General features: G+C 34.7%; 1 protein-coding gene across 11 annotated transcripts in view; it reads right to left on the reverse strand.

Moving 5' to 3' along the window:
• RALGAPA1 (Ral GTPase activating protein catalytic subunit alpha 1) overlaps window positions 1–21,607 on the reverse strand; it is a 247,521-nt gene that overhangs the window by 99,337 nt on the left and 126,577 nt on the right. For all 11 annotated transcript variants that reach the window (XM_032404962.1, XM_032404961.1, XM_032404954.1 and 8 more), the window contains 7 exons: window positions 20,213–20,338; window positions 17,327–17,385; window positions 15,654–15,762; window positions 14,321–14,431; window positions 11,253–11,321; window positions 873–1,007; window positions 298–481 (listed from right to left, as the gene is read on the reverse strand). In XM_032404962.1, the coding sequence (XP_032260853.1) occupies window positions 298–481; window positions 873–1,007; window positions 11,253–11,321; window positions 14,321–14,431; window positions 15,654–15,762; window positions 17,327–17,385; window positions 20,213–20,338 (793 nt within the window). The remainder of the gene's footprint in view (window positions 1–297; window positions 482–872; window positions 1,008–11,252; window positions 11,322–14,320; window positions 14,432–15,653; window positions 15,763–17,326; window positions 17,386–20,212; window positions 20,339–21,607) is intronic.

The raw sequence follows: 21,607 nt of genomic DNA on the forward strand, positions 1-21,607 counted from the left end.
AAAGCTAAATCTGTTATTCCATTATATAAATTCTATGATGTATAAAATAAAATATCAAAAAGAACTTATCAGAATAACTTAACTAGAAGTATAAATGGAATGTCATCACATATAATCTTAGTAACTATGTTTCTGAAGTTATTTCTTAAAATAAAAATGAACTTTGGTGTAATATACATGATGAGGTAAACAACTACAAAGTAAGATATATCATCTCCATTATTTCTACCTATGCCCTCAAATCATATTTTGAGAGAACCCAAGAAATAATATGGTCCTGAAGTGAATTCATTTTACCTTCTGTCACTGGCTGAAGCTTAGAAGATCGTTCTGAATCCGGAGAGTGCAGAGGTTCAGGCTCTTTCAGACTTTCCAAATGCATAAAAGGATCATAATCTACAGATGCCAAATCAGAGAGGCTCATTGGAAAATACCTTGGATTGCTAAAACACTGAGCTCCATAAACACACCCATGTAATACCTGGAAATATGAGGGAAAAACATAGTTTTCAGTGAAGATAAATAAAAGGGAAAAAATGTCAACTGGTAATATAAGAGCTTGACAAAATTTTTAAGCATTTTAAAACTTAGTTCTTCAATCAAGGTAAATTTAATACTTCTTAAAAAGAAGAATGAATAAAATTTAACTAATGATTCTCACATTCAACAAAGATTTGACTCCTTTCACAAATCTGCAGTGAAACAACTATGTCTTGTAGGAAGAAGTTTTAATTATCCTTAGGTCAAGATAAATCTACATTCTTAGAAAATACCTAGCTCTAAAAAATAAGAATGTAATACTAAGAAATGTGATTTCTTTCAGTTTTAAAAACTGTTGGTTACCAAATAAACAATAAAGCAAACAAGTTGACCTTATAAATGCAATTGAGGACAGATTTTTCTATTTTATCATTTTCTGCTCCTGCAGCATGGACTGGTTGGAGCAGTGTCTTTAGAGGTAAGGCCATGATCCAGTCCAGAAGGCACAGAAGTAAGGACACCACCAACTGTAACAACAACAAAAGATAATTATTATTGTAAACTCATAAAATAAGACCTTAATATTATTAACAGAAATTCACCAACTTATTTTTTGTCTTCCAAAATTTATTTCAGGAACTATCAATCCTAATTCTACCATGAATATTTACTTAGATCTAACTGATTCTAAAATATTGTACGAGTATTATTGTGGGTTTCTTCCTTATATTTTAGAGCCAGCACAATGAAATCTTAAACATAATAAAAACAGGACTGCCAAAATTACTTTAAAATTACTATAAAAACACTGAGTTTAGGGGCGCCTGGGTGGCTCAGTTGGTTAAGCGTCTGCCTTTGGCTCAGGTCATGATCCCAGGGTCCTGGGATCGAGCCCCGCGTCGGGCTCCCTGCTCAGCGGAGAGCCTGTTTCTCCCTCTCCCTCTGCCCCTCCCCCTGCTTGCACGCTCTCTCTCTCTCTCTCTGTCAAATAAATAAATAAAACCTTAAAAAAAAAACACTGAGCTAAAATGAGGACATCAATTAGTCATCTATTTAAAACTGTTCAAGGAATGCAACACAAATGAAAGGTTTGAGTTTATATATTACAATCACTTCTACATTCCTTTTAAAGAACAAAAAGAACCAATAAAACATCACAAAACCAATATTGTCAGTATAACCAGAAAATAGAACATCTAAACTTCAAATTATCTGTAGGTAGAAAGTACAAAGCAAATCCCAGCAAGCTTTTCCCCACTCCCCCATTACAAACTTCCATGAAGAGCAAGGGCAGTTTGGGAAAAACTGTAAAAGAGAGAAAAGAACTAGGTACAAACCTAAAAATCAAGCCAGAAAGAAAAAGTCACCCTAAGTGTGAGAATACTGAAAAATTGTACTGGTAGATAGATACTGAGTGGTTAAAAAGGACTTAAAAGTACACACACAGGAAAGGTAATATTTTGGGGGAGAAGAATTTTAAGAGGGAATAGGGAGACATCCTGTGGAAATCATGTAGTAAAAAGAAAAAGCAAAAGAGAAATTTAAGACTTAAATTTTAAAAATTGTGGACATGCGGCACCTGGGTGGCTCAGATGGTTAAGCGTCTGCCTTCAGCTCAGGTCATGATATCTAGGTCCTGGGATCGAGCCCGCTCCCTGCTCTGTGGGAACTCTGCTTCTCCCTCTCCCTTTGCCTCTCCCCTGCTTGTGCTCTCTCTGTCTCTGTCTCTCTCAAATGAATAAATAAAATCTTTAAAAAAAAAAAAGCTTAAAAAAATTGTGGACCTACAACTTCTCCTTAAAAAGCATCATCCAATAAATTGATGGTCCTTTAATTCCTCTCCTTAAAAAGACAATAAACACACTATACTTTGTTGAACTACCAGAAGAGGGAGCTCTTGAAGTAGGAATCTTGTAAACCATCCCAAGCCACCAATCTTGCCCACAAAAATGAAGCAGTCTTCATCTATATAAAATTATTATAAAAAGAAAACAAAAAATGAGAATCTAAGCAATTCAGCTGATGAAACCCCCACACAAAAAACACAATTATGAAGCAGAAGAAAACTGCAACACAACATTCTAATCTAAATTAGAAATTATCAAACAGCATTTAGATATGGGGGACAAAGAAAACCCCATCTTAAATCAGAAATCAAAAACTAGGGACGCCTGGGTGGCTCAGCCGTTAAGCGTCTGCCTTTGGCTCAGGTCATGATCCCAGGGTCCTGGGATCAAGCCCCGCATCAGGCTCCCTGCTCCGCGGGAACCCTGCTTCTCCCTCTCCCACTCCCCCTGCTTGTGTTCCCTCTCTCGCTGTGTCTCTCTCTGTCAAATAAATAAATAAAAGAAATCTTTAAAAAAAAAAAAAAAAGAAAGAAATCAAAAACTAAGAAGAAATAGACCAAGAAAGGAAGAATTGTTTCAAGTCAGGAAAAGAAGTAAAAGAACAAAATTTAGAAATGAAGCCTAAATTATAAGGTGCCTAAGGAAGAATAAATTTGGAAAAAAAAATAAAATATAAATAAATAAATATAAATAAAATAATACAGGGCACTGAAGAACAGAGGGGTAACAACTAAAAGAATAAAAATGAGATTTAGAAAAAGATAAAAAGTATCAGAAAATGATTGAAATAAAAGATAGAAAAAGAATATCCAATTTACATACAATTGGAGTCTCTGAAATACACATGTTAAAAAAGTCCATCAGAAGCCAGGACAAACTGACCTGCAATAATCAACTCTAACACATATCCTGATAAAACTTTAAAAGTAAGACTTCAGACAGAAAGAAAAAAATATCCTTAGGGCCTCCTAGAAAAAAGATGAAATAACTTACAAGGGCAAGAGAATAAAACTGGCATCAGACTTCTCAAAAATAATGCACAAAGCAAGGCAACATTAAAAAAAAAAAAACTTAAGGTAAATGTGAATCTAAGGATTCTATATATAACCAAGATGTTTCTCAAGTATCAGGGTTACAGAAAAAGTTTTAAATATACAAGCACTCAGGGAATTTTGTATTCATGAGACTATCTTGAAGAACAAAGATGAATTTCATCTAACCAAGTAGCAAAAAGAATGGGGAGTGTCTGATATATTTAGTTACAGAGCTAAGATTAAAAAAATAAAGGTAGAGATGAGGGGGGAAGAATCATTTTTAAATGACATATGCTATATGTTATATGTAGAAATAGAGTAAAAATGGAGGTGAAAGAGAGTAAAAATAAAATAAGTTCATTTATTAACGTATAGACAATAGATAGGAGAGAAAGGATACCATTAAATATCACAAACCACATAAAAGGTGTATTAAAAAATAAGAGCTTAATTAAGAAAGCAAGGGAATAAAGACATTTTAAAAAGCTATACACAGAAAAGTAATCAAAAGAACAAAGTATAAAATTTCCTGAATACCAAAAGGAACTTAAAAAATAAAAGAACAAAGGAAATATATCATGTAGAAAAAGAAACACAGAAAATGCAATATGCAAATTACAATTAAACCAAAAAGAATTAATGTTAAAAGTTGCAATTCAAAATGTTCAAAATAAAGATAAAACATTTATGAATATCAATATATCAAATAACATAGTGACTATCTTTACAAAGCAAAAACTACAACAGATGCCAAGGAAATACAGAAACATTAAGGAGACTTTAACACACCACTATCAGCATAAGACAGATCGAGTGGATAAAATACAGGCATACTTCATTTTATTGCGCTTCACTTTACAGGTACTGCATTTTTTATAAATTGAAGGTTTCTAGCAATCCTGTGTTGAGCAACTCTATGAGCACCATTTTCTGACCACATTTGTTCACTTCATGTCTCTGTGTCACATTTTGGTAATTCTCACAATATTTCTAACTTTCCATGATTACTATATTTGTTATGGTGATCTGTGATCTTTGATATTATTGTAATTGTTTGGGGGTGCCACAAACCATGTCCTTATAAGACAGCAAACGTGTTCTGACTGCTCCGCTGACCAGCCGTTCCCCCATCTCTCTTCCCGCTCCCTCAGGCCTCCCTATTCCTTGAGACACAACAATACTGAAATTAGGCCTCTAAGTGTTCCAGTGAAAGGAAGAGTCACATGACTCTCACTTTAATCAAAAGCTAGAAATTAAGTCTAGTGAGGAAGGCATGTCATGTCGAAAGTCAAGACAGGCTGAAAACTAGGTTTCTTGTGCCAAACAGCCAAGCTGTGAATACAAAGAAAAGCTTTGAAGGAAAGTAAAAGTGCTACTCCAATAAACATGAATGTTGAGAAAGCAAAACAGCTGTATTGCTGATACAGAGAAAGTTCTCTGGTCTGGATGGAAGATCAAACCAGCTGTAAAACTCCCTTAAGTCAAAGCCTAATCCACAGGAAGGCCCTAACTCTCTTAAATTCTATGAAGGCTGAGAGAGATGAGGAAGCTACAGAAGAGAAGTCTGAAGCTAGAAGAGATTGATTTGTGAGGTTTAAGGAAAGAAGCCATCTCCATAACATAAAAGTACAAGGTGAAGTAGCAAATGCTGATACAGATCTGGGCTGCAGCAAGTTATCCAGAAGATTAGCTACACTAAACAACAGATTTTCAATGTACACAAAATAGCCTTCCATTCAAAAATGCCATCTAAGACTTTCATAGCTAGAGAGAAGTCAATGCCTGGCTTCAAAGCTTCAACGGACAGGCTGTCTCTTTTGGTAGGAGCTAATGCAGCTAGTGACTTTAGTTGAAGCCAGTGTTCATTTACCATTCCAAAAATCCCAGGGCCCTTAAGAATTATGCTAAATCTATTCTGCCTGTGCTCTATACATGGAACAACAAAGCCTGGATGACAGCACATCTGTTTACAACATGGTTTACTGAATATTTTAAGTCCAAGAGCTTTGATGGAGATGCACAATGAGATTAACGTTGTTTTCATGCCTGCTAACACAACATCCATTCTGCAGCCCATAGATTAGGGAGAAATTTTGATTTCAAGTCTTATTGTTAAAGAAATACATTTCAGAAGGCTACAGCTGCCATAGATAGTGATTTGTCTGAAGAATCTGGTTAAAGTGAATTGAAAACCTTCTGGAAAGGATTCACCACTCTAGATGTCATAAAGAACATTCATGATTCATGGGAAAAGATCAAAAATATCAACATTAATGAGAGTTTGGAAGAAGTAAGTGATTCCAAACCTCATGGATGACTTTGAGGAGTTGAAGATTTCAGTGGAGGAAGTAACTACAGAATTGGTAGAAATAGCAAGACAACTACAACTGGAGCCTGCAGATGTGATTGAATTGCTACAATCTTCATGATCAAACTTTAATGAATAAGGAGTTGCTTCTTATGAATGAGCAAAGAAAAGTGGCTTCTTGAGATGAAATCTACTCCTGGTGAAGATGCTGTAAAGACTGTTGAAATTACAACAAAGGATTTGGAATATTACATAAACATAGTTGATAAAAGTGTTTGAAAGCACTGACTCCAACTCTGAAAGAAGTTCTATACTATGGGTAAGATGCTATCAAACAGCATTGTATGCTACAGAGAAACTGTGGGGAAAAAAGAGAGTCAATCAATGTGGCAAACTTCATTGTCTTATGTTCAGAAATTGCCACAACCACCCCAACCTGCAGCAATCACCCTGATCAGCCATCAACACTAAGGCAGGACCCTCCACACTAGCAAAAAAGATTACAATTCACTGAAACCTAAGATGATGGCTAGCATATTTTTAACAATAAAGTATTTTTAAATTAAAGTATATACACTGTTTTGGGGGGACATATTGCTATTGCACACTTAATAGACTATAGTGTAGTTTAAACTAACTTCTATATGCATATGCATTGAGAAACCAAAAAATTCATTTGGCTTGCTTTACTGAGTTATTCACTTTACTGTGGTAGTCTGAAACCAAAACCAAGTACCTCCAAGGTATGCCTATATAATCCATATGAACAGAAGTCATTTGAGATCTTCAATAATACTTAACAGTATTAAAGAGATCTTGTCACCAAGAGAGTCTGAGAACTGATAGTACAGAATCTTAAGAAACAGACCCAAGTAATTTCAGAAATTAACTATTCACTAAAGGGCAAAACAGAACTTTTTAATCTGGTTATTCATTTGGAAAAACAACAAAAATGGTATCTGCGTCTCAAAACATACAGAATAAACTTCAAATGGATGAGGGATAAAAATGTAAAAAATGAAATTATACAAGCACTAGAAGAAAACATGGGTGAATTCCTCTTTATCTAGGTACAGAGAAAGGCTTTCTATGACTGAAAATTCAGACAATGAAAAATAAATCGACTACATAAAAACTAATGTTTTCCATGATCCCCCCATAAGAAACAATAACAAAAGTCCACCATAAACAAAAGCAAAAGACAAATGGGGAGGGAAGAAAAGAAAATATTTGTAACATATATGACAGTTAAGATATCCCTAGTACATAAAATTTGAAGGGAAAACACTAAAACCTGACAGAAAATATAAGAAGATATGAATAGATGGGGCGCCTGGCTTGGCTCAATTGGTAGAGCATGTGACTCTTGATCTTGGGGTTGTGAGTTCAAGCCCCATGTTGGGTGTAGAGATTATACTAAAATAATAAATAAATCTTTAAAAAAGAAAAGGAAGAGGATATGAATAGACAATTCACAAAAATGAAATTAAAAATTAGGCATTAGTAAATAGGATATTCAACTTCACTTATTAAAAGAGAAAGGTAAATGAAAGGTACAGTGAACAATGCCCTTGTTCCCCCATCACATTGGCAAAAATTTCCAAGTAAGACACACTGTGTGGTTGAGACTCTGGGCAAACACACTCACAATTTGCTTCTGGGAATGCCAATATTTAACAAAATTACCTATCTGTTTACCTTCTGACCCAGCAATTCCACTTCTAGGAATACACCCTGAAGACACATTCCAATTATGTAAAAATATACAGGCATAAAGGTAGTCACTGCAGCATTCTTTGCAATTACAAAATTCTGAAAAAACACTATACGTCCATACATAGGAGACTGAGTTGAATAAACTACAATACATTCACACAATGGAGTAATAATACCATATAGCTGTAAAAAAGAACAAGGAAGATCTTTATGGATGTATAATTTCCAGGATATCCTGTAAGTAAAAAATCTAAAGTACCAAAGAATATCTAGAATATGACATTTCTTAACAAACAAGGTGGAAAAAAACATAAATGTATCTGCTCATTTGTGCAGAAATAAACAAAGAATAGATAAAGCATAAACTAAAAAAACAAATAAAAACAACAGGGAGAAAACACTAAAATTTAGGAATACAAACTGTAAAAATAACCTGAACTGTATTTCAAATGAATTCTATAACCACACTGAAGTGAGGCTAAGGGGAGGGAGCAGTAACCTAAATAACTTTTAAACACAGCTTTTGAACTATATACTCTCTTGGTAATTATATACAGGCATAAATATATTCTGAAACTGCTTTTATTTTTCTAACACTGCACAAAGTAAATATACTGTGGATAACTGTGGATAATGGGAGCTAGGTTCTCATTATTAGGGCAGGTAGTTACAAATATGTAAAGGGGGAGGGCAGACTGAACCTTGTGGTGCTGGGCTGGAATCAGAGGTGTCAAGGTAAACTCATGGTGTTTTAATACACACAAAGAAATACAGATACGCATATATTACATATATACATAAAATACATATTATATATTTGTGTATATTATTTTTTTTTTTGCTCTATCTGGTGAGAGGGCCTAAACACACACACACACACACACACAACCCAATGACAATGTAAACACCTAGTTCCTAGATCTTTATTTGAGAATACTATTTCCACTCAATGGAACCAGAGTTACTTGGGGAAATGGCTAATTCCAGTACGGGGGCAGGGAAAATACAAGATGAGTCTGAAAAATTCTGTGGTGACAGAATTTAAGGATATACTGAAAGAACAATGAGGAGAACGTAACAAAAAGGACAAAGAAGCCAATTTAAAGGGCATTCCCACTGGCTAAATCTGGAACATTTTGAGCTTCAAAATAATGATAGTAAAAAAAACTAAGGATTATAATCTATTGCATAAAATAAGAATCATTATCCCACACTGGTAAGATGGAGAGGGGTAAGAGAAAACTCTTCCTTATCACAGAAAACTAACTAATGAATGTAAAAGTAATGACAGAATTAGGAAATCACCATTTGGAACTATCATAACAACATTTAATTCTGATAAGAGTTATCAATGGCTAGCAAAACTACTTAGTAAAGGTTTAAGGAATAATAGGATATTTATATAGTTTCAAAGTGTCTTCCTACAAGATACTTATTAATTGAAAAGGTAAAATAGCAGCCTGGTTCAAGCTCTTAGCTGTCCCTCAAACCTCTGTGACTATCCAAGCTGTGTCCTAAAAGGGTGGGAAACGCCAATATACCTATTCACGTTCCTGAAGTACTACTAATTGCCTACCCCTTTGGCTCCCTGATGCGGCTAACTGGAAGGTTTCAGGAACAGCAGGGAAGTTGGGATATTAGCTATGCAGTCTAGCCCCTAACAGAGAAACAGAGCTGGCTATTTTTGCTTACTCATTCTGTGCTAAGCCAGAGGAAACAGTGGCTGGGAGTGCTGGTGCAAATACAACCACCACTGTTTTGTGTGTTTCTAGAGAATTCATGAATGCCAAGTTCTGTCCGCTCCCAGAACTAGGTGATTTGGGAGCTACTCACCTAGTGTTGACAAGTTCCTTCTAGGGAAAAGCTAGAGACCTAGTTTTATTGTTGGAGCCAGATGGAGGGAGAATACAGGGGAAGTGACCACTGGTTCTAATGGGCTTCCAGGAGGACTGCAGTCAGCACCTAGATGAAGGCTTATTAGAAGCTGGACCCTCAGGCAACAGCTGGGAAAATATGCAGTCAAATTCTTTATAGGGAGAGAATGCCTGTTCCCTCTGTGTTGAACCCGGGGGGAATAGCAATTAGCAGGTGCTCACACTCCTGTTAAACAAGTGTTCCTTTGTTTCCTGTAGTTCTGTGGGACTTGTGAATACAAGCCCTGTTGGCTTTCAGAGCCAGGTGATTTGGAAGCCCATCCCTGGCATGGAAGACTTAAAAGTTGGGGTGCTAGATGTATGGTCTAAACCCTTCTATCCTCAGAGAGACCCTGGCAGTTGGGGGTTCTCTCCTGATTGTGCCAACAGCGGGGTTTATCATGGAATGTTTCCTATGTATTTTGATGTGGGTATTTTCTCAGTTGCCTGATGTGTAGGATCATTCAACTAATTTCTGGATTTCTCTCAGAGAGAATTGCTCCATGTGTAGTTGTATCTTTGGTGCATCCATAGGAGGAAGAAAATTCAGGATCCTCCTATGTCTCTATTTTGGTGACCCGTGCTCTGTTATTTTTCAAGGTGTTCTACTTCGCTAATAACTCTTCTTACTCTGTAACTTCTCTCCTTAAGTGATCATATACATTCCCATAGTTTAATACTACTCATGTGCTGATGATATCAGTAATTTTGTTTCCAGCTTCAAATTTACTACTTTAGGTATGGAGTTGCTTTGCTGGTGGTTTTACTGGGCAATATTCCTTACATGCAACACAATGAAAACTGAAATTCATCTTTCTCCAACAACTCTGCTCTTTTGAGATTTCAACATCATACGATTAAGAGATGGTGACACTGAGATGTGGAGAACAGAATTCAAGATTGGGATGTGAAAATGGAAAGGAATAAAATAATTTTCAGAGGAAATGAACAGAATCTAGAGAAGCCTTGATTAATAGAACTTTGTGCAATGATGGGAATGGTATATATTTGTCCACGTGACTATTAGGCACTTGAAATGTGGTTAGCACAAATAAGAAATTAAGTTTTTAATATAAAGTTTTAATTTTATTTAAATTTAAAGTCACGTGTGGTTAGTAGCTACTATCCTGGGCAGCACAGATCTAGAGTCTCTGTACATAACATGTTATGTACAATGTCTCATATATAATAAAAAACTAACAGACATATGAACAAACAGGAAAATGGAATCCATAAGTCAAAAGGAAAATATTTCAATAGAAACAGACTCAGCAATAACCCAGATGCTGAATTTAGCAGACGAGGACTTTAAAATAATTATGATAAACATGTTAAAAATCTAAAAGAAAAGATAGATATAACTGATGAAGAAATGCGGATTCAGGAAATCTATGGAAACTATGAAAAGAAACCAAATAGAAACTTTAGACTGACAAATACAATATCTGCAATAGTTAAAGGAGTCTCACAATGAATTTACTGAGGTAAATGCAATCCTGTAGAACTTTTTGTGGCCAGAGGGTATGCCTTCTTCTATGTGCCATAGCTCTATTATACATACTCTCCTTAATGGAAATTTCATTATTTTCTACCAATAACAGTTATATAAAGATGTATGGCTGCCTTCAGAAATGATGAATTCCTCAGAATTACTAATTTTCAGGCATTAACAAGACCATAATTTGGTAGGATAAAGTGAGACAATTATAAATGAACAGAATATCCTCTAAGGTTCCTCACAATCCTGAGATTCAAAGACTTTATCAAATGACTATGATTAACTTGACATTTGAACTAAAATATCATTTAGTTACACTTAAGTAATGTAAAGATATATTTCATATTATAGCGATTTTTAAGCACAAGATTAATTAATGTTTACCATATATGTATCTTTGCAATTTTAAAATATATTTTACTAAACACATTAAATATCAAACAAAATTTAAATTACCCTCTTATCCATTTCATAAGATGAAGCTTCTGTACTTGGCAAAAGATGGGTAATGGTGGCTATTAGAATCTGTCAGCAAAGAAAAAAAAGTTCAAAATATGTTAAATTAATGATGCATCCTAAAACTTAAATGTTAATGGTAAAGTGATATAAAAAATCTATTGATGAAAGTTTATCCTAAGTACATTTTTAAATCCTAAATACATTAACACTGTTACTTCAAAGTAATTTTTAATAGGTAAGCTTTTCAAGTATTCTTAACTATCAATCATTTACAATCCTCATATGTATATAGGAACCAAAATCATATAAACTCTGTCAACTATAAATGGATTTCTTACAAACTCAATTCAGGAATCTATATATATCTATATATAGAGAGAGAGAGGGAGAGGGAGAGAGAGAGAATGAAACTGGACCTCTATTTTACACCATTGACAAAAATTAACTTGACATGGATCAAGGACCTGAAACCATAAAACCCCTAGAGGAAAGCACAGGGAAAATATTCTTGATATTGGTCTTGGCATTGATTTCTTGGATAAGACACCAAAAGCATAGACACCAAAAGCTAAAATAAACAAGTGGGACCATATCAAACTAAAGAGCATCTGCACAGGAAAGGAAGCAATACATTGAAAAAGGCAACTGATGGAATGGAGAAAATGTTTACAAACCATGTATCTGGATAGGGGTTAATACATAAAATATATGAAGAATTCATACAACTCAATAGCAAAAAAGCAAATAATCCAATTTAAAAATGGGCAAAGGACCTGAATAAACATTTTTCCAAAGAAGACATTCAAATGGCATTTTATTTTATTTTATTTTGGGGCGCCTGGGTGGCTCAGTCGTTAAGCGTCCGCCTTCGGCTCAGGTCATGATCCCAGGGTCCTGGGATCGAGCCCCGCATCGGGCTCCCTGCTCCGCGGGAAGCCTGCTTCTCCCTCACCCACTCCCCCTGCTTGTGTTCACTGTCTCTCTGTCAAATAAATAAAATCTTTAAAATAAAATAAAAATCTTTAAAATAAAATAAAATAAGATTTTATTTATTTATTTGACAGAGAGAGAGGGAACACAAGCAGGGGGAGTGGGTGAGGGAGAAGCAGGCTTCCCGCGGAGCAGGGAGCCCGATGCGGGGCTCGATCCCAGGACCCTGGGATCATGACCTGAGCCGAAGGCGGACGCTTAACGACTGAGCCACCCAGGCGCCCCAAAATGGCATTTTAATGGGTATATGAAAAGGTGTTCAACATCACTTATCATGAGGAAAACGCAAATAAAAACCACATCTGTTAGAATGGCTTTTTTCAAAAAGGTAAGAGATAACAGATGTTGGCAAGGAGGTGGAGAAGAGAAAACTGATATACACCGTTGGTGGGAAGGTGAACTGGTACAGCTTTTATGGAAAACAGTATGGAGGTTCCTCAAAATATTAAAATTGTAACTACCATATGATAAAAAAAAAAAAAAAAAAGAACTACTATAATGATCCAGCAATCCTGCTCCTAGATGTATATCTGAAGGAAATGAAATCAGTATCTCGAAGAGATACCTGCACACCATGTTCACTGCAGCATTACTCACAATAGCAAAGATATGGAAACAATGTAAATGTCCTTCAATGAATAAATGAATTCAAAAAAATGTGTGTGTATATATACACACAATGTAATACTATTACTCAGCCATAAAAAAGGAAATCTTGCCATTTGTGACAACATGGATGAACCTGGAGGGCATTACTGTAAGTGAAATAAGCCAGAGAAAGGCAAATACTGTATGGTACCACTTATATGTGGAATCTTAAAAAAAAAAAAAAAGAATGCTGATTTCATAGAAACAGAATAGAAATGTGGTGGCCAGGGGCTGGGAGGAGAAGAGGAAAACAGGGAGATGTAGGTCAAAGGGTATAAATTTTCAGTTATAAAAACAGTAAGTTCTGAGGATCTAATGTATAGCACGGTGACTATAGTTAATCATACTGAATATCTGGAAGTTGCTAAGAATAGACCTTAAGCATTCTCACCATAAACAAACAACAGTTAACTATGTGAGGTAATTGATGTGTTAATTATCTTGACCTTGGTAATCATTCCACAATTACCAAATCATGTTCTATATTTTAAATATATACAATGTTTGTCAACTATTTCTCAGTAAAGTTGGGGGGAAAAATATGGAAATCTACTCTCAGGGTGCCTGGCTGGCTCAGCTGGTAAAACATATGACTCTTGACCTCGGGGCTGTGAGTTCAAGCCCCACATTGGGTGTAGAGTTTACTTAAAAAAAAGAGGGAAATAAAAAAAAGAAATCTACTCCTATCTTTCCAGACACTTCTCTCTGTGTGTGTGTAGGTAAATATATGCTTTAAAAAAAAAAAAAGATTACATCACTAGTTTTTGATTAGAAGACAATGAATTGAGTTTTTTACAGTGCTGAAAGAAATAACCAAGAATCTGGAACCCAGGAAAAATATCCTTTAAAAAGGAAGGATTATTTTGAAGCAATTCTGGTGATACTCTTATTAATCTTGGTGTTGGTAACCTGAAAATTCATTTAATTGTACATGCATGTCATTTGCTTTTTGTATGTATGTATACAGAATAAAAGATATGGTAACATAAAAAAAAAAAAGATATTTTATAATGTGTTTTTTTTTAATTTTATTTATTTATTTCAGAAAGAGAGAAAGCACAGAGGGAGAATAAAAGGGAGAATCAGAGTTCCTGCTGAGCGGAGAGCCCAATGTGGGCCTTGACCCCAGGACCCTGAGATCATGACCTGAGCCGAAGACAGATGCTTAACCAACTGAGCCACTCAGGCACCCCATAAGGTGGCTTTTTAAATTAACATATATTATACTCTGAATAGTATATGAATAAATTTGATACAAAAATATGAAATAATAAAAAAATTAATAAAAGAAGGCAAAATATGCACATACAGTGTTATTTACTCTGGAAATTTCTTAAGCTCATTAAATTTTTTTATGTGCCTGTTAAAAATGTATAGGGATAAATTTATTATATTTAACAGGATCATAAAACATGAGAAATACTTACTTGGATAATTTTCAAGGGAGAATCAGGCTGGTAAATCTGAAGTCTAGGTACGTAATGAACCAGCATGTGAAGCATGTTACAAGCTACATGGGCTACTGTTTTATTAGTAAACTGTAATAACAACAAAATATTCATTAATGCATTAGCTGCTGAAAAACTTGAAATTTCATACATGTTTCTTTTGGTCATTCTATATTTATGTTTATTAAAATATTAAGATGATAAATACACAGCCACAAAATAAAAATTCATAACACATTCTAAAAACACAATTAACTTCATTTTTAATTTTGAATGTTTGTCCCCATTAAAGTTTTATTCCATTTTCTCTTACCTGGATTTCTGCAACAGCCTGTAAACTGCTAATTTCCTTATCAATTACTTCCCCATTCCAATCTACTATACCAACACTTTCAAATTAATCTAAAGAACTGCTCTCATGCTGACATTCTCTATGCTTAAAGCTCTCGGATGACTCCCCACTGGCATAAACTCAAACTTGTTATGTTTAACTCTCTATGACAAATCTCCCCCATTCTTCTGTCTCCTCTTTCCAGAGTCTTCTCTATTACTTAAGTCAAAGTGATCTCGGCTTCCTCTGATCTCAATTAGCATTTCATATGCACCACTCATTTGGTTCTCTCAGCTTTCTGTTTTATAAAATTCTTATTTTAATCCTTTTCAGCCATCATATTATTAAACTCTTGCATCTAGTATTTACGATTATTTTTTATTCTGGTATCCCTCACTCTGACTAGCAAACCACCTCAAACATAGTACATACTCAGAAATATTTGTCCAATAAGTAATATTTGTACCTTTTATGTTTAGAATTCTATATAGATACTATATTACAAGGCTTAAACAAAAATAATATCATGCATACTTTCACAAGCAAAAAATTTACTCAGTTAGATTCTCCAAGTAATTAGGTTATTATTTTTTTAACAAATCTTACTCTGGTTACAAAGAGAGCATTTAACTTGAATAATAAAGCCAAAACACTGAACAGCTCAAGAATTCAGGAAGTATTAAGGATTATAGAGTAGGTTACAAAAATACTGATTAGGAAAAAAACAAACAACCCTATATATGTTGTTAAGTGACATAAAAAGTCGAGATAAAATAGGTTATCACTAGGATATCCTAAATTCAAGAGTAGGACCACTCTGAAGGAAAAAGTCAGGATCAAAGAAATAATGTAATAATAAAGTAATAAAAACATTTATTAAATGTTTATTCTATAAGGACACAATATATCATTAACATTCAGAGAAAAATAGTCCTGCATTCTATACTATATTAATATATTTCACTAAATAGGTTTTTTTACCTTTAAGGAAACACAAATTACATTCAGAGCTTCCTTGATTTGAGGATGATGAGACTCATGGACTAGTTCTTCACAAATCCAAATACCTAAACTGCACAATGCTACACATCTGCAAAAAAGGCAACCAACAATGATATAAACAGAAGTAGATGAGCCTTTAAATGAAATGAAACCACCACCACAACCAAAATACCCACAACCAACCAATCTAGAATGAACATGCACTGTTTAAGTGAATCAATCAATTTGTTACTCTGTACATTAGCTCTTCTTAAGGAAGAGAAAGTAGGAGGAAAGCACATGACCCCAAATTCAACGCCTAATTTTCAAACATTATTTACTGCCAAGCTCATAGATGGGGATAACACACAGGATTTTTTTAACAAACCCATATTAATAAATTGATATTGCCATAAAGCTTCCCAAACAAATATGTAACCTGCTTTCAAAAAAGGAAAGAGTGTGATTTTATTGACTGACAGCACAGAATGAACTTTAGCAAAAACATGAAGCTGATGGGGTAAGTCAAATATTTCTTTCTTTTCAAAACTTCCTTCTTTTTGAGAGAAGGGGGAAAGGGCAGAGGGAGAGAGAGAGAGGGAATCTTAAGCAGGTTCCATGCCCAGTACAGAGCCTGACAAGGGGCTCAATCTCGCAACCCTGAGATCATGACCTGAGCCAAAATGAAGAGTCAGATACTTAACTGACTGAGCCACCCAGGTGCCCCTAAATATTATTTTCATAACTCTTAAATTTAACACAGCTAGCTACAAATTCTTTTTTTTTTTTAATTTTTAATTTATTTTTTGACATAGAGAGACACAGCAAGAGAGGGAACAAAAGCAGGGGGAGTGGGAGAGGGAGAAGCAGGCCTCCTGCGGAGCAAGGAGCCTGATGCAGGGCTCAATCCCAGGACCCTGGGATCATGACCTGAGCCGAAGGTGGACGCTTAACGACTGAGCCACCCAGGCGCCCCTAGTTACAAATTCTTTGTAAAACAAATTGGCAATACAAATAAAATTCATATACTTTATATAAAGGGTTTCCAACAGAAACAGAACTTGTAGAATTTTTTCTATTCCCTAACATCTTGTGAAACTTCATTTCCCTATTTCAACTGAAGTTTCAGATTGAAGGGAGTTATTTGATGATCAGAATCAATAAAAATTTCATTAGTGTATTCAAGTATAAGCTTCTGATGAAGCACATACTGGTTCCCTCAACTCCTAAAAAAGTCAACTCTTTCTAGTATCCTGGTATAGTTGGCATGTCCTGACACTGACATTCTTAAATTAAATTTTGTAGAATGTTAAATTTCAGAATAATTCAATGCAGAAATATCTTTCTTTCTGAACATAGTGGATCAGAAATTCTTAAGTCTCTTCTTTCAGTTTATCATAGTGTTAATGCTAATAAATTATTTACTATTAAAACTACCAGGGGCGCCTGGGTGGCTCAGTCGGTTAAGCATCTGCCTTCGGTTAAGCATCTGCCTTCGGCTCAGGTCATGATCCCGGGGTCCTGGGTTCAAGCCCCGTGTTGGGCTCCCTGCTCAGTGGGGAGCCTGCTTCTCCCTTTCCTCCCATCTTGTGCTTTCTCTCGCTATCTCTGTCTCTCTCTCTCAAATAAATAAAATCTTAAAAAAAAAAAAAAAAAAAGAGTATCTGACCTACCGTGCAGGACCAGACGGCTCATCTCTTGCCGAGCTTAATACAGTTTTGATTATGAGTTCCTAAAATAAAGGGGAAATACCTGTAATGATTAAGATTTCATTCATTCATTCATTCAAGTATTTATTAAATGGCTACTATGGGCCCAAGCACTGTGCCAGGTGCTAGGGATACAACAGTGAAATAAAACAATCTTTGTTCTCACCTGAATACTTTATTAATAGAGTCCAATATTATTCATAAAATTAGCTAAATAAAAAAAACAATAATATGGTCTGAATATTTGTGTCTCCCCTCCAAAAATTCTTATGCTAAAATCCTATCTCCCAAAGATGATGTTAGGTCATGAGGATGGAGACCTTATGAATGAGATTAATGCTCTTATACAAGAGACCACCAAAGAACTCCTTAGTTCCTTCCACTTTGTGAAGACACAGGGAAGGGACCAGCTCTGGAGCAGCGAGAGGGCCCTCGCCAGAATGCCACTCTGCTGGAGCCTTGATCTTGGACTTCCAGCCTCCACAACTGTGACAAATAAATTTCTGCTGTTTATAAGCTACCCAGTTGGTAGTATTTTTTTTTTTTTTTGGTAGTATTTTGTTACAGCAGCACAGACTTAAAATAAATGATTTCTGAAATTTATAACCAAATACATATGTTCAAAAAAAGAATTTTTCCTGATTAAAAGATTAATAAAAAGTTCACTATAAGATAATTAAAACAGATTTACTTGCTCAAAAGTATTGGTATCTTTTCAAAACTTTGAGAAATATTTATTTAAAAGCAAGCCTCCTCTTTTTTGATAATTTGTAAAACATTATAATGTGTGAGTTTGGGGATAAGTGCTAAATAATAGTTAAAATTATGTAAATGAATAAAATATTCAAAAGGGAGAATAAAGAGAAAGTAATTATCTAAAGAGAGGATCTTATAGTAAGTTTATGTTTAGCAGGCAGAGAAAGAACACTGGTTTATTAAGGAGTCCTAGAATATTTAGAGAAACAAGAAGTAAATCAAGATGGATCTGTGCAACATAAGTCAAAGTTGAAAAGATTTAGGAAGGTCAGGAATATCAACACGGGTCAAATACTACAGTGGCTAACTAAGGAGAGGAAAACAAGAATGCCACGAGGCTTGATAATTAAGACTCTATTACTTCCTTTTTTAAATCATTCATTCATTCACATATTCACAAAGCACTTATCAGCTACATAGATTTTAAGCTCCTTAGGAGGAGTACCTTCTACTTATCTTTGTAAACTTAGCATCTAGCCCACGGGCTTGCAATTAATAGATACTTCGAACAAATCTATTGTTTAAGCCCAAGAGCTTTCTATATAATAGATCCTGTCTTAAATGCTGGAAAGAAATAGATGGTTAAGATGCAGTACCTATCCTCAAGAATTTTACATTCCAGAGAGGGAGACAGACTTGTAAACAATCACAACACAAGAGGACACATAAAAGGTTCCATGTGAACAAACAGGTAAACTCATAGAACACTTCACAAAACGGTCTTAGGTAAACAGGATTTTGACAAATGATCAAGGTCAAAGACTAAGATTATTTGTGTTTGGGTGATTAAGAGAGACAAAAAGAGGAAAACAGGTCTATATAATGGATGTTTAGGCAGAAAGAAATGCATTTTCAAAAGCACAAAATTGAAAAACAGCATGGTATGTTCCATGTGGCTATGTGGCTGCAGTTTAGAATACACAGAGAGCTAGTTTCAGTGAAAATTAAATATGACCACTATGGCCTGTAATTTTCCCTTAATCTTCAGTTTTCTGACTAAGAATAATCATTATTTTCTTAGGCTTTTTGCTTTCTTCATTATTAGAATTAACTTTTATTTTGGAGATACCCCTTCCCCAAAGTTTGTTTTGATTTTTTAAATCATTTCAGCCATTACTATCTATACAATGGCCAGAGACAATGAGGCCACTCTGAAATGTAGATCATATGTAGTTAGCTAGGCTAATCCCTAGCAAACTCAAAACTGCCTAAGCAAATTAAAACTATTACCTATCCCTCACCTTCAGGATCTTCTGAAAATAGAAGAAACCGAAGATACTACATTTCTGAAGACCAAAGCTCAATTTCTAGTTTTTATTAACTGCCATTGCAAATTTGCATTGACCTACATAATTTTATGTGTAAGCGAAATTCACTTTTTTAACAAATGTTTCTGGAGTACCAGATGCCAAGCAGCATGTTAAGCTCTGAGGATACAGCAGTAAATAAGACTTTATGGTGTTTATTCGTCTGAAGCATAAATCAAACACTAAATAAGTAATTACACGTTATAAATGTCGTAAAGAGAAATATGGGTGGTATGAAAAGTATATGCAGAAATCCAGAAAACTGGATTGAAAAAATTTCTTTCAGAGAAGGCAAAAGTTTAAAAAAATATATCAGCATGACTTTTGTAGAGCTATGCTTCAGGTACATAGATTCCCCACCCCAATTCCACAGTTTCCTACAGCAAAACAGAATATTCCATTACATTGTTTGATATATCACATGGGGAAATTAGGAGACAGAGTGTCAAATTTGCAGATTTAGTGCCATCTCAATCTTAGAAGCCTTAGAGGTAGCATAGCATCTGCCTCACAGGATGTTTCAATAAATGTTCTGTGAGTGAATGAAAGAATCCTAAGATACTGATATATGAATGGATTCAGTAATGAGAAAATGTTTCCAAAGTCATCAATACAAAAAAGACTATGCTCCTAATGGACATTCTAGCCTTGTGTCTGAAGGGTATGACTGGTTAATGTTCTTTAACAATTATGTGGATTTCTAAAGGAAAAGAAAGAATACAAATTTTATCATACATTGTTATTATAAAATCATTTAAACACTAAAAATTAGCATCTGATTTCTTACCTTAACATCTGTAAACTGAGACACAGCAATATCAGGAATGTTGGGATGGAGAGCAGGCAGTTCACAATATAAGTTAGGAAAGCAAACCAAAGATCCCAGAAGAACTTGTGCTTCTACTCTTGGTGCCTAGGTATCAGATTTTTTAAATCTTTATGATGTATTTTATTATGTCATTAAATTACCAGAAAAGTTACTTTATGATCTAACCATATTACAAAGAGAAGTGAGAGCAAAAGACAAAATGAAAAAGGAAACTGGAAGTACAAAAACATTCAGGTTTTCACCTATACTTTCCACATAAACTACTGTTATTCTCAATAAATAAAATGAACAAACAGCAGAGCTCTCCTTAAGAGCAGCAAGAAAACAGAAATCAGCCACAGTTGACCGTAAATAATAATATAGTTTAGCTAACAGCATAAAATTACCCTAATTTTGAGAAAAAATATACTTTCATTTTAAAGGCAACTCAACACTTCATAACATATTGTACTAATGAGCAGATGACTCAATGTCACTAGATTATATCTGTTATTATCTAAGGATAGATAAAGTAACTAACGACAAAAACATTAACTGTCTCTTCAAGAAACAGGCACTAGTCTAGATGGTTTTTATGATATTATGCACATGAGAAAAGCACTGCCTATACTACTTACTAAAAACAGAATTTATGCTTGGCCTGCAGATGAAGGTAACTTTTCATCTTTTCTCCTTAGCTGTATTAAGCCATCTCTGAAGTATCAGCACTGAGCATTTCTTTTTCTTCTTCTACCTTCTTGCATGTCCACCAAACACCAACACCCACCTACTAATATATTTCTTTATTAACTAAAATACCTACAATATCAATTTATATGTTTAATGATACCTGCTAGAAATACTAAATGCTAAAACAAATGCTAGAACATGCTAAAACAAATATGCTAGAAATATAATACTTTTATTCACATAAAACAAGAATCTGCCTCCAAAAGGATTTCCCTATGTTTCTAAATGTTATTAGAGAGGCAGTGGAGTAGTACTTTATTACGATTATCAACAAAACAACTCATTTCCATATTTAGAAAATAATCCAGATTTGCAGATAAAAAGACAACCCCATAAAAGGGTTAGGGTAAGCTTGTAGACACCATGCCAATTTAAAATTAGCTATAGGGGTGCCTGGCTGGCTCAGTCAGTAGAGCATGTGACTTCATCTCAGGGTTGTAAATTCAAGCTCCACGATGGGTGCTGAGATTACTTAGAAAAATAAAATCTTTAAATAAATAAAATAAAATTGGCTATAAAAGTGAAACTGATAAAAACCAATATTTTAAAAGAGATTAGCTAAGGGTTTTTCTTTAAAGTTGGATAAGGTAACTAAGAATGTTCAGGTATGTGGATATAATGGGA

This window comes from Phoca vitulina, unplaced genomic scaffold (genome assembly GCF_004348235.1).
Source record: "Phoca vitulina isolate PV1807 unplaced genomic scaffold, GSC_HSeal_1.0 scaffold7, whole genome shotgun sequence".
NCBI classification, from domain to species: Eukaryota; Metazoa; Chordata; class Mammalia; order Carnivora; family Phocidae; genus Phoca; species Phoca vitulina.